The 12,370-nt window shown below is 40.5% G+C and overlaps 1 protein-coding gene across 1 annotated transcript; it reads left to right on the plus strand.

The window, feature by feature from the left end:
* The first annotated feature begins 2,099 nt into the window (after positions 1 to 2,099).
* RGS2 (regulator of G protein signaling 2) lies at positions 2,100 to 5,401 on the plus strand. Its single transcript, XM_036919668.2, has 5 exons — positions 2,100 to 2,258; positions 3,286 to 3,387; positions 3,491 to 3,552; positions 4,087 to 4,253; positions 4,527 to 5,401. The coding sequence occupies exons 1-5, from the start codon at positions 2,149 to 2,151 to the stop codon at positions 4,719 to 4,721; spliced, it is 636 nt and encodes a 211-aa protein (XP_036775563.1). The 5' UTR covers positions 2,100 to 2,148; the 3' UTR covers positions 4,722 to 5,401.
* The last annotated feature ends 6,969 nt before the right edge of the window (positions 5,402 to 12,370 follow it).

Here is a 12,370-nt window from a genome sequence, read left to right on the forward strand (position 1 = left end):
CAGACAGTTCATTTAGTTTCCATATTTGTTTTTTATACAGAGGGCATTTATTAACTATCTAGTAGAAGCTTGATAGCCAACAAATCTCAGTGACATTATCTTGATATTTTTAATAGTACTTACACATTTATGGCCTACTTAACTGACTTAATCCTTTAATGATTTTCTACCCTGAATAGATTTGCTTCCAGATATTTCTTTGTCACACATATGCAAACTAGTAACAAACTCTTGTATAGTATTTTAGAATTTATAAAGGTCCTTCACATAAGATTCACATAATATCCAATGAAGTTAGCGAGAAAAAACACATTACTGTTTATTCAAATGAGAAACCTAGCTCAAACAGGTGTGATGAAACTGACCCCACAGTTAGTTAGTTGCTCAGCATTTATAGGTTAACTGAGACTTTAATTAGGTCTCCTCATACAAGTACTGCTCTCGCTCTCTCTCCATGCTGTTTGTCAGAACTTCTAAACCTTCCAGGATGAGTGAATTCTACCATCCAAGATTCTAAATGAAAAATATATTGAAGTTTATACTGGCAAGAAAAAAGCAAGTGTCTGCATATTACACATATTTAATAAATACGCACTGAATCATCAGTAAGTGAAAATAGATGTAGGAAATAGTATACAAAGTTCTTTTAGAGATGCAGAGCATATGACTGAGAAAAAAATGCCATTTTTACAATTACACAAACATGTTTTAAAGTATTTATTACCGAAAATCTAATGATTTCCTTTTTCCTAATAAAGTACAAGGCTGTTCTCTTTAACAATAATTGCAGATTTTACCTTCTCAGTCAAACTTGGAGCTCAAACTACAGGCAGCAATTCACCATGAGTATGTTAAACCAATTCCAATTTTCTTTTAACAGTTTTAATGCAAAGTAAAGAGAATACCTGCAGCCTAATCAACACCTTGCTGTATCTTATTGTATCCGTAGATGCTTGATGGGAAAATCACTTGACTATTCCACTATACAGTTCTAGTAATAGTTCTAATATAGTAGTATTATCTGAAATGAAATCATTTGTAGTTGAGGTTTCTATTTGTCTTTACCAATCAGACCGTTTAAAGCCTGCTGCGGTAGAGATAATTTTTAAAGAATTACTAAATTCAACTTAACAGAGCAAATTGTTGACTTCCCTTTCGCCAGTCACTTGGTGTTCTGGTAAACTGTAAGCCAAGCAAGAATGACTCATGAGGACATCCTGCATCCTTACGCTCTTAGACCAGAATGATTCCGAATGATTCCGTTGCATTACAGCAGCGAAGTGATGGAGTTTCCGGAACCAGTCTCATCGTAAGAACTGTGATTTCTGTTCTGGAAGGAAGAGGCAGCCAAGGAAGGCCTCCTGAAGAATAAGCCTGCAACCCCACGGACAGCCCTAGCCATGTCTGTTGGGGATCAAAAACGCACACCCCGTTAAAGCGCTGGCGCCCGATGAAGTCACCTTCTCCGGTCCCGTCCCTGACTGGTGTCCACTACAGCGCTCCCAGACGCCTAGGCAAGCTGCAGAGCAGTTCACACCGCACCACCGGGCGCTGGATCACCCCTGTTCCTGCCGTTCACCGTTTCCTTCCCCAGAGTAAATGAAACCCCGGAGACGATCAGGTAGGGGGCTCCGGGAGGCCTATTCACAGACGTGGAAATGAGGTGGGAGGGGGAGAGGGCAAGCGCTCCAAAACGGGGGAGAAAACCTTAATTCAAAGTAAGGCGATTGCACACCGGTCGGCAGCAGGCAACCTGTCCCCGCCGGGCACTCGGATCTGGGCCACGGAAGCCTGGTGGACGGAGGCGAGCGCCCCGGCAGGGCCTGTAGCACCCTAGGGCTCCCCCCTCCGCCGGGCCCGGGCTGCAGAGGCGCCAGCTCGCAGGGAAAGGACCTGCCGCCCCCACGCCCGGCCCGGGCCGCATTGCGCACAGAGGCGCGGCCGCAGACGTCAGCAGCGACCCCCCGGGCTCCTCGGCGGCGCCGCGACTGCCGCGGGCCCTGACCCCGCCCCTGCCGCGGCATCCGACCAATAGGCGCCATGGGAAGGCGGGACAAGCGGCGCGAGGCCCCGCCCCCTAGCGTCTGCTCTTATAATTGCGGCGGCGGCGCCGGCTGTAATAGCTGCGGCCGCTGAGGAAAGGTGATTATGCAAAGTGCCATGTTTCTGGCCGTTCAGCACGACTGCGGACCCATGGACAAGAGCGCAGGCAGCGGCCCCAGGAGCGAGGAGAAGCGGGAGAAAATGAAGCGGACGCTGTGAGTACTGCTTCCTTTTCTCTTCCACTGCGCGCTGCGGACCCAGCTCTCCCAGGGAGCTGCAAACGCCGGACATTCAGGCTCGCCTTTGATACTGGGAAACTGTCGTGTGCGCCTCTGCAGGGGTCGGGGGGAATGTGGAAAAGGTCAATTTGCTAAGTAAGGTTAAATCTGTGTATTATGTACTTGTTACGTGAGCGAAGGACTCGGGCAGTTTAGGAACTGAAGAGAGTCCTTTATATGGAGGCGGTGGGTGCACCTGAGAAATTGCAGGTGGCTTTTGTCTCCCTGCATTTAAAATGACATCAGAAGCCCGCGGCTGGCGCGTGCCCAGGGTTCGCCCCTTGCGTTTTAAGTTTCGATCAGCTTACACAGCTTCTGGGATGGAACTAGTGTTGCTGGTTGTGAACATATTCGTTTTAAATCATCTTACTTTACTGACTAGCAGATCTTACCCACTAACGACTATGGAACAAATAATTGTTCTGCGTCGTCAGCTTAAAATGAGTGTTGGTGGGGAGAGGGTGCCAAACACACCCCACCCACCCACGCACACCTCGTTGTTCACCGCTTCTAGGCTTATAGAGCCGTCCAAAGTCTCCCGCTCTAAGGGTAGAAAGGAAATTAGCTTCCACCGGCTGAAGGCAGATCTAATGACGGTTTCATCAATGTGAAATATCTCTAAATTAATTAATGTTAAAAAATAGCCGCGGCCTTTTGTGGGCTAGAAATGGCATCTGCCTTTTGAACTATGCAAATTAAAATTCATTAAAACACCCTAGTAATTTTACATAGTCCTACTCTTAATTATAAATTTAGTAGTTATGTTCAAATCAATGAGTGAAACTAATTGTATACAGTATATTGGGGCTTAGTTTAAATGTTAAGTGGTTAAGACTGACTTGAAGAGTTCTTGTTTTGTCTGATTTGGTTTATCTATAGCTACTGGGCAACTTTATTTGGTAAAAATGCCTCAGTGCAGTAGCAATGTCAAGTGTTGCCACTTAAGAGAATTTTTTTTTTTTAGATTAAAAGATTGGAAGACCCGTTTGAGCTACTTCTTGCAAAATTCCTCCTCTCCTGGGAAGCCCAAAACTGGGAAGAAGAGCAAACAGCAAACCTTTGTCAAGTAAGTTGAAGATCTTAAGATATGCAAATATGAGTAGCTAGCTGCTGAGCTGAAAAAGGGAACCCTGATGTGCACAACCTAATGTGCAGACTTTTTCTTGCAGGCCTTCTCCTGAGGAAGCACAGCTGTGGTCAGAAGCTTTCGACGAGCTGCTAGCCAGTAAATGTAAGTTAACCTCTTGAATTTGATCCACGTCAAGTGTCACGAGAGTCTATAGTGAGTAGACTACAAAAGGGAAGAGTGGCCTACCTGAGGGGAATGCCACTTTACAATCCTTATGGCATCAATCCTATTTATCTCCTTTGTTTCCCAATAGAAATGCATGGTTTATTCACTTTAGGTGGGGAAGAAAAATTAACCTATAGTAGCATTTGCTCCCCATTAGGGTTGAGCAAGCTTTTCCATTGCTTACAATGTTTTCAGGAAACTTTGTTCCCAGAGAACTATGGTTCTCCTGTAAATACTTGCATTGACAGCGAAGTTAAGTATTATTATTGTAGCAGTGTGCCAATTTAAGCCTACTGGTGTCTTACTCTGTAAAGAGCTAAATTCTGAAGATTACAGATCTGAGTGAATTCTAGAAAATTGCTATTATCTAGAAATCATAAAATGTAGAGGCAGGGAAATGAGGTTCTAGGAAAAATCTAAGCGGTTATTTGGTCATGCAATACACATTCTGCATGCCTCTCTCCTCCACAGATGGTCTTGCTGCATTCAGGGCTTTTTTAAAATCGGAATTCTGTGAAGAAAACATTGAATTCTGGCTGGCCTGTGAAGACTTCAAAAAAACAAAGTCACCGCAGAAGCTGTCCTCAAAAGCAAGGAAAATATATACTGACTTCATAGAAAAAGAAGCTCCAAAAGAGGTAAGGGAAAAGAGTTCTTCATATCAGCATACTTTGAACGTTCTTAGTAACAGAGTAAAAGAATAGAAGAGACATCAAATTAAAAGCAGAGAGGGGGTGTAAAAAATGTTCTTCACCTAATTCTAGCTTTCAGTTGGGTTAAATGTATGTCTTCGATGGCTTGGCTGGTGAAGCTAATCACACACTAGTTTTTTTTCTTTTTTTTCAAATGTTAAATGATTTCAGTCTCTTAACTGTGAGTATGAAATAAACCACTTTTCTGTTTTATTTCAGATAAACATAGACTTTCAAACTAAAACTCTGATTGCCCAAAATATACAAGAGGCTACGAGTGGCTGCTTTACAACTGCCCAGAAAAGGGTGTACAGTTTGATGGAGAACAACTCTTATCCCCGTTTCTTGGAGTCGGAATTCTACCAGGACTTGTGTAAAAAGCCCCAGATCACTACTGAGCGCCATGCCACATGAGAGGAAAGAGGGAGCCCGGAAGTCGAGGGCATGTCATTGTTTTCCGAAGGAGAAAGGCTGCAGCCTGCCAAACAGACTGGCCTTGAAGTCAGGCTGGATGTTCGGAGAACATCACCCAGAACAATTGATTCAAAACTGGGCAGCAAATGGGGAAGCTGGCGGCAGTGCTGGAGAAGCTTGTGTTGCGGCAGCTTCCCTAGCGGTGTATAGTGCACAGGAAGAGAGCGGTTTAGATGCGGTGTGTCTCACACTGGAAAAGCAGGAATGTGGGACTGAAAGATACAGTGTAATACTGTTGGTCCAAAAACATTTAAAATCATTAGGTCTGGGATTATGTGGCCTTAGCTGGCTGGCTGTACATCTTTCCCAAATCAGTTCATGTCACCACACGAACTAGTGTTGGTTTCTTAGTATTAAAGTAACATTAAATAATGTTTACTGTGCGCAAGGGTATTGACGTTCTTACGACTGCAGATCATCAGTACCATCGTATCACATGACGCTAGAACTGAATGGTCTGTATTTGAATTGTTAAATGCTGTGTGTAATGGAATGAATGCTGTTGTATAGAAAACTACAATGTCCATTATGAGTGTCATAAACTGTCCTGAAGGCAGCTAACTATGAGGTAGTCTTTGAATACTTTTAATAAATTTATTTTAATAAATAATGTTATTGATTACTTGGTCCAGGTGTGGGAGTTTGTTTTTTTTTATAATTGGAAACAAGGCAGAAACAAGGGAAAACATCTCTTTTCTGGTAAAGAAGAGGTACCAAAGTTGGGGTGCCTGTTCAGTGAGAAAGGAGAGTACTCAGAAATGAGAAATGATAGGTCTGTCATGCAACTACCTCTTTTATTTATTTATTTACTTATTTATTTATTTTAAAATTAAGGTATTATTGAAATACACTCTTAGGAAGGTGTCACATGAAAAAACAATGTGCTTACTACATTCATCCATATTATCAAGTCCCCACCCATACCCCAATGTTCTCCCCGTGACCCCCACACCATGTGTGCTAAACATAATACCCCTCAGTCCCCTTCTCCCTCCCTCCCCACCTACCCTCCCACACCCCTCCCCTTTGGTAACCACTAGTTCATTCTTGGAGTCTCTGAGTCTGCTGCCATTTTGTTCCTTCAGTTTTGCTTCATTGTTATGCTCCAAAATGAGGGAAATCATTTGGCACTTGTCTTTCTCCGCCTGGCTTATTTCACTGAGCATAATGTCCTCCAGCTCCATCCATGTTGGTGCAAATGAACTACCTCTTTTAAATCTGTTAAGCATTATGTAGGTTAAGGGAAGTCAGACCAGACCACTTACTTAGAACCACCCTGGGCTCAATATTTCTAATAAAGTCTTATGAAAACTCGAGCTTCTATATGAAAACAGAAGAACGCTGATCTAATACCCTTCATGGGTACCTATCAAGGCCCAGCTAAAGTGAAAAGTGGACAGCAGCCACTAATCACGTGACTAAGCTTCTCAAATGAAAAAGGAGCTGAAGAAGGTGGGCAGGCCTATTTTGGTTTCCCTGGACTCCAAGTCCCCGCACTCAGGTGGGCATGAGGTCCCAAGAAGTTGTTCACTTCCGGGATGGGTCAATACAAACCAGAATTTTCCTGATTGCTCTACCTTCTTTTGGCTGAGAAGAATCTGGTTATGTTACTCTAGCTAATGATGCAGACAAAAGAAACACACTTTGGTTTCTTAGCCTAGTCTAAAAATGTGCTTTCTTTCTAATTGAGAGAGGAAGGCCTTGAATCTGGTATTTTTCTAACTGTCTATTTAGAAAAGTAATACTCTTCTCCATCAGGCTGCTTTTTCATCCTCCTTGATTACAGTTTTAATTTTAAAAAGGAGGGGGAGTCCTCATTTTGGATTTGGTAAACCGGAGCCCAAGTAATGACCTCAGCTTTGTGGCCTCCAGAGTCCCCAGCTGCCTGGCAGCTAAACTTACACTTTCTTACCTATCCTACTGGTTCCTGTGAGGTAGTAAGGGGCTTTAGAAATTGTAAAACACTAAAAAAAAAATTAAAAATGCATTTATTCTGATTTGCCAAAAGAAAGATTGACCTCCTGTAAGTAAAATACTGTTTTCATTAGTTCCCACTAATTTTCACCTTAACCAACTGGCACCAATGGCACGAGTTCTACAGTCTTTGCCTTTTCTGCTCCCATGTCACCAGCAACCAGAATAACACATAATAGGTGCTCTATAAATAGTGGTGGAATAAATGAAATATGAAAGGTCATTAAAATATTTCTTTGGAAAATAAATATGTCAGATCTGCACAAGTCTAATTTGGAAAGTTTTTGGCCAGCAGATAAACTCAGGAGTCAAGTTACATATCCAATTTGTCACCAAGCCCACTTTCTCTCATCACCCTGACCAAAGACAGTACTATCTGAGGCCTGGATGGCTGCAGTGGCCTCAACTCTCCCCTCACTCACTCTTCCCCACTACAAGATGGGCCTGTTTTTTAACTCTAGGGATCTTTTCAAGACATAAAACTGAGCTGTCTCCTGTTGCTTATAAACCCTTAACAAGTTTCCCAAATAATTAGGATCAAGGCATTATTCCTAAAGGGTCTAACCCCCGCATGGCTTGACCCCTCATTCCACTCAACTTCTCTCTGCTGTATTGCCCCCAACTCTCTCTCCTGGCCACGCTGGCCAACTTCCGTTGCCCAGTAGGTGCTACCTACACCTGCTGGTCCCACAGGGCCTGTGCATGTAGTAGTCCCTCTGCATGGAATGCGATTTCAGCTCTTACTCATCATTCACAGCTCAGTGCAATTGTCGCTTCCCCAGGGAAGCCTTCCTTGACCTCCTTACCTAGATCAGATCCCCTTTTTGACATTCTGATAGCTCCCAGTTCTCTAATTCAGAGCACTTAATGGAGTTCTCTTATATTTTTATGATCATTTGGTGATAATTTTATGTCTTCTCCTGTTAGATAGTGGGTGCCACAAATTGAGGACTTTATATGTTTTTCTGCTCACTGCTGAATCCCAGCACCTAGCACCTTGCCTGGCATACAATGGAAGCTGCATAAATCACTGATGAATGAATGAATGAATGAATAATAAAAGGTCTTGCAAATTTTGGTAAAACCCAAGATGTATTTGCCAGTGTGCTAGGAAATAAGGACAAGGTTTTAAAAGCCCCATTGGCTCAAAGGTCTGCAAATATCTGCAGAGCCTTTTACTTTGGCAAAAATAAATCTCTTATTAAGCATGTTCTTTGTAACTTTTGACCTTTAATAGAAGGAGAGCCAGATTACGGTAATAAAAAAAAAAACAAGCATTTTGACTTGTTCAGGGCTGCTAAAAGCTCAGACTTTATTCAGGTGGTATTTTCCAGTGTTCTCTAGTGTGGAACAAACTGAAATAGACCTAAGGTTAGAAGCCACATACCTCCACAAATAAATATCACTTCATGTTCCAGTTTCTCAGAGCTCATACGTTTAAGACCCACAGTTTATTCCTTTTTACATTATTTCATTTTTTTCATATATTTTAAGCTCAAGAGCATTTCAAAATATGGTAATTTCATACAGTCCCACTGAAAAAAATTGAATCGTGTATTTTCTGTCATGTGTGCACAGGGAGATACTGTATGAGTTTCAGTGAGACGACTTAAAGAGATCACCCAAATGTCACAGGGAACAGGTCTTCGGTAGAGGCTTTATTTCTTTTGTTTGTTTTACCAAAAAATGGGATCATTTTATCACCTGTGGAGCTGGAGAGTAAAGAAAATTTTTCTTCTCATGAGAGATTTTATGGATGGGGTTGCATTGTGCATTCGGACAGTGTGGAGACTAGGAAGCGCCCACCCTGGGCCAGGCACTCTATGAGTCCTAACGCTGTTTTCCAGGGTCCACCCACATTGCAGCTGAAGAAGGAGCCAGGCCAACTTTACAGAGAGGGGCACCACTGTTAAACAGTGAAATTTGCCATGTACGGAGATCCCCATAGTCTGGCTATGACAACTTCAGAAAACTGGCCTTTTGACAACTTTAGAAAGCAATTTTCTATGTTTCTAGTCAATGGCAAGGAGATGAAGTTTATCTAATATTTGGCATCCTAGCTAAGAAGTAGACTGGAATTACTTGAGGTGACAGTAACAGCCCAAAAGAGCTTCTCCTGTGAACTGCAGAGTAAAAAGAAGAATTGCTTGCAGAAGTAAGAAGTACATTCTAGACTAAGACAATTAGGCAATTGCATTAAACAAAGGCTGATATCAACCATTTTGTGCCCATGATCCAGTGTAACAAGACCACACTACATGTGGAGGGTAAGACCCAGATGGGCACAGAAGCCCAGGACCAGGTGATAGACAGCCTTGACTACTAAAGGTTAGGATTTTATTCTAAGGCAGTGATACCAATCTCAACTAAAATGTACGAAAATAACTTGGGCAATGATATGAAGGAAGAATTAGAGGCAAGAAGATGAGTTATGAGACTGTAGTAATAGCCCAGATGAGAAATGTCATGTGCCTAAAAACAGGGATGGTGCCACCAAATAATACAATGGAATTTAGTAGCAAATTACACATCACCCACTCTATGCAGAACACTGATCTAAACCACACAGGAAATAATTATAAAGACACTGCCTATCTGCCAAGAACCACCAAATATCTGATGAAATAATATGCAAAATTAAAACATTATGTGGATGATAACAGGTGATTAATTATCAAAAGAGAACTGCTAATATCTTGCTAGGCTGATGGACGATGACTGTAGTGGGGTATGTGGTGGGGACTTGATGTGGGGGGAGTCTAGTAACCATAATGTTGCTCATGTAATTGTAGATAAATGATACCAAAACAAAAAAAAGAGAGAACTGCTAATAACTTTAGTTGGAATGAATCAAGAAATAAAGTAAGGTGGCATTTTTTTATGATATTTAAAGAATGGACATTTATATATTTAATGGGGATGAAGAAGAGAGTATTCAGGGTAGAGTAACAGTTTAAGTAAAAGGAAAGGGGAAAAGCAGGATTACATTTTGCATTGTGCTATTTTTATAGGCAGGTACTTTGGGTGGGGATGTGTATTTGAAAGCTATCTCACTGATTCATTTTTTGGCAAATATATGAAGAGTTTCCCTGGGCAAGGAAGATATGAAAGAGCAGAAGAAATGGTCATCTGTTGAGAAGAAGAAGAGCAGAAAATTTGCAGGCTCAAAATCACAACTGAAAGCTACACTTTATTTTTCTTAAAAACATAAGGTCATCAACCAGCCCCATCATCAAGCTCTATGAAACCTTTCTTCAGGATAGCCCAGGCGTCTTCCCTTCTCCTACTACAGACAAGTGCTTCCTTGCCATTACCATCACGCCTTCAAATGAGATCTCAATAGGCCTCAGACTCTATGACCTTTTTCTGACTTACTCCCTAGACTGCTGTTTGAACATTGATTTTTCCACATCATTCTTATGACCAGAGAAATACATGAACTATTCCAAATCAAAGTAAACTCTTATGCCTAAAGCTAAAAATTCTCTGCTAGTTGTTTTTGTCCACCCATCCTGCCTTACTTCTCACCACTGAATTTTCTTACTGTTTCTGAGATATATTATTTTTATCCTGTTATTAGATGAAATTGTCCCCCTGCTCAGTCTTCAAGTTTTATTCATTTTTCAAAGTTCAGACCAAGTTTCAACTTTGTGAAATATTGCCAAAGGTATGTCAGTCTTTTCTTCCAACTAAATGGTCAATAATCATACCATTTTGTCTTATTCTATTTAATTTTCAGAGTAACCAGTCAAGTTTCAGACACAAAAGATACTCAGTATCCACTGATTATTGATTAATCAGTTGATTAGCTGATTGCTTGACTGATTCACAAACTTGGTAAAATGCATGCAGCGATACAGATGATTTCATTTCAGTTTGCTAAACTCATTTGCAAAAACAGTATTTCTTCAGAAGTTTATACAGTCTTTCATTTTTGGTTCTAAATTTTTGTCTTACAAAAAAAAACTAAACTATGTGGATCTTGGATAAGATCCTAACATTAGGTTTTCTCGAATCTCAAGTTAATTTGATATTTATAGGTCTTAAAAGTCCACTGACCCATATGAAAACTTCCCATAGGAGTGAGGCTATGTGTTTATTTAGCTGGAGAATATCTCAGACTTGTACAGACGTCATGCCAAAATCAAAATAATGAAAAGAGAAATGGGCCGAAAGGGAAACTATTTGCTGCTACCTGCTTTGGGGTGAGAAGAGACCTGATTTTTTTTTTAATGCATTTGCAACTTTCAATCTTATAGGTCTATTCCCACTTCCATACCAAATTAGTATCTTAGTCTTTAGCTTCAGGATGCAACCACAGGTCATCTTCTATGAATGCATTTGAAACTGAAACATTGAAAGAACTAAGAAAAATATGCAGTTTACATGAGCCATGGTGTAGTCTGAAAAAGACCAGGTATACAGCTGTGGTTTGAAAAGCAGGTGGTACATAGTAGACCTTCACCCTGCCTTAGGGAAGTTTACGATATTAAATCTCCACTTGGCACAAACCAGGGCATTCTCATAGAGAGTGACTTTTTACAGAAGTCGTCATTGAGCATGGTATACTAAATATCAGAACTTCCAGTTCTAACTCTTTCTAATTTCTCCTACTTCTGTTTTCAGATTCCAGAACTTCACAAACTAAGTTTTTTAAAAATGTGTCACATTCTATAAAAGAGCTAGGAAGATGATTAACATTTTTAGAGTGGCTTATAATGATAATTTCAGAAATAACTTTGGTCTTCACACAATTATTCTTAGGGAAAAAATCAGTAATCCATCTACTATTGAAAATGTTAATATTAATGAAAGATCTCTGAATTTTGTGACATTTTTTTCCAGAGTATGTAGAAAGAACCCAGAAAGAGCATTGAACAGAAAATCCATAAAGTAATGCTGTGCAATAAAAAAGAAAATACAGTATAATATGCTGCACATGTAATTTTTAATCTTATAACCACGTTAAAATACATAGAAACAACTAAAATTAATTTTAACAGTATATTATATCCCAGTATATCCAGAATATTATCATTTCAACATGTAATCCACATAATAAATTATGAAAGAGATAGTTTACATATTTTTTTCTTATTAAATCTTCAAAATCTAGTGGGTATTTTACACTGATAGCACAGACAAATCCACACTAGCCTCCAACTCGTTCAAGTGCTCAGTGGCTGCATGTGGCTGGACAACATACCAGTGTTGGAGTCTGAGATGATGGATCAAACACCAGAATAAATTAACATTTTATCGTATGTTTTCCAATCCCCAAATGCATTTCAAAGTCAGTGGTTCTCAAAATTTTTTACCACCATGTTGCTTTTAATCAGGAAAAGTGCCTTCTATTTGCTATAAAATGACAGGCAAGATTGATTGCCTGAGTTCGAATCCTACCTCCCTCTTTACTTGCTGTGTGACTAAATGTGGATGTATTATGGAACCATTCAGCCTCACTGTCTCTCATCTCCAAAACAGAGTATTAATAGATCCCCTTCTTTTACCTTTCAGAAAAAAAAATGGTTTTTTTCTCTTTTTATTTTTGTCAAAATAAATAGACTGATACAGGTAAGGTGCTTATGACAATGCTAGCAAGTGATGTTTAATAG

Source organism: Manis pentadactyla, chromosome 19 (genome assembly GCF_030020395.1).
Source record: "Manis pentadactyla isolate mManPen7 chromosome 19, mManPen7.hap1, whole genome shotgun sequence".
Taxonomy (NCBI): Eukaryota; Metazoa; Chordata; class Mammalia; order Pholidota; family Manidae; genus Manis; species Manis pentadactyla.

What these genes read in the sequence shown, in the direction of transcription:
- RGS2 (XM_036919668.2), top strand. Translation starts at nt 2,149, where the DNA reads ATGCAAAGTGCCATGTTTCTGGCCGTTCAGCACGACTGCGGACCCATG. An exon ending in CGAGCTGCTAGCCAGTAAAT is followed by an intron (nt 3,553 to 4,086) that starts GTAAGTTAACCT and finishes TCTCCTCCACAG; the next exon opens with ATGGTCTTGCTGCATTCAGG. An exon ending in AAAAAGAAGCTCCAAAAGAG is followed by an intron (nt 4,254 to 4,526) that starts GTAAGGGAAAAG and finishes GTTTTATTTCAG; the next exon opens with ATAAACATAGACTTTCAAAC.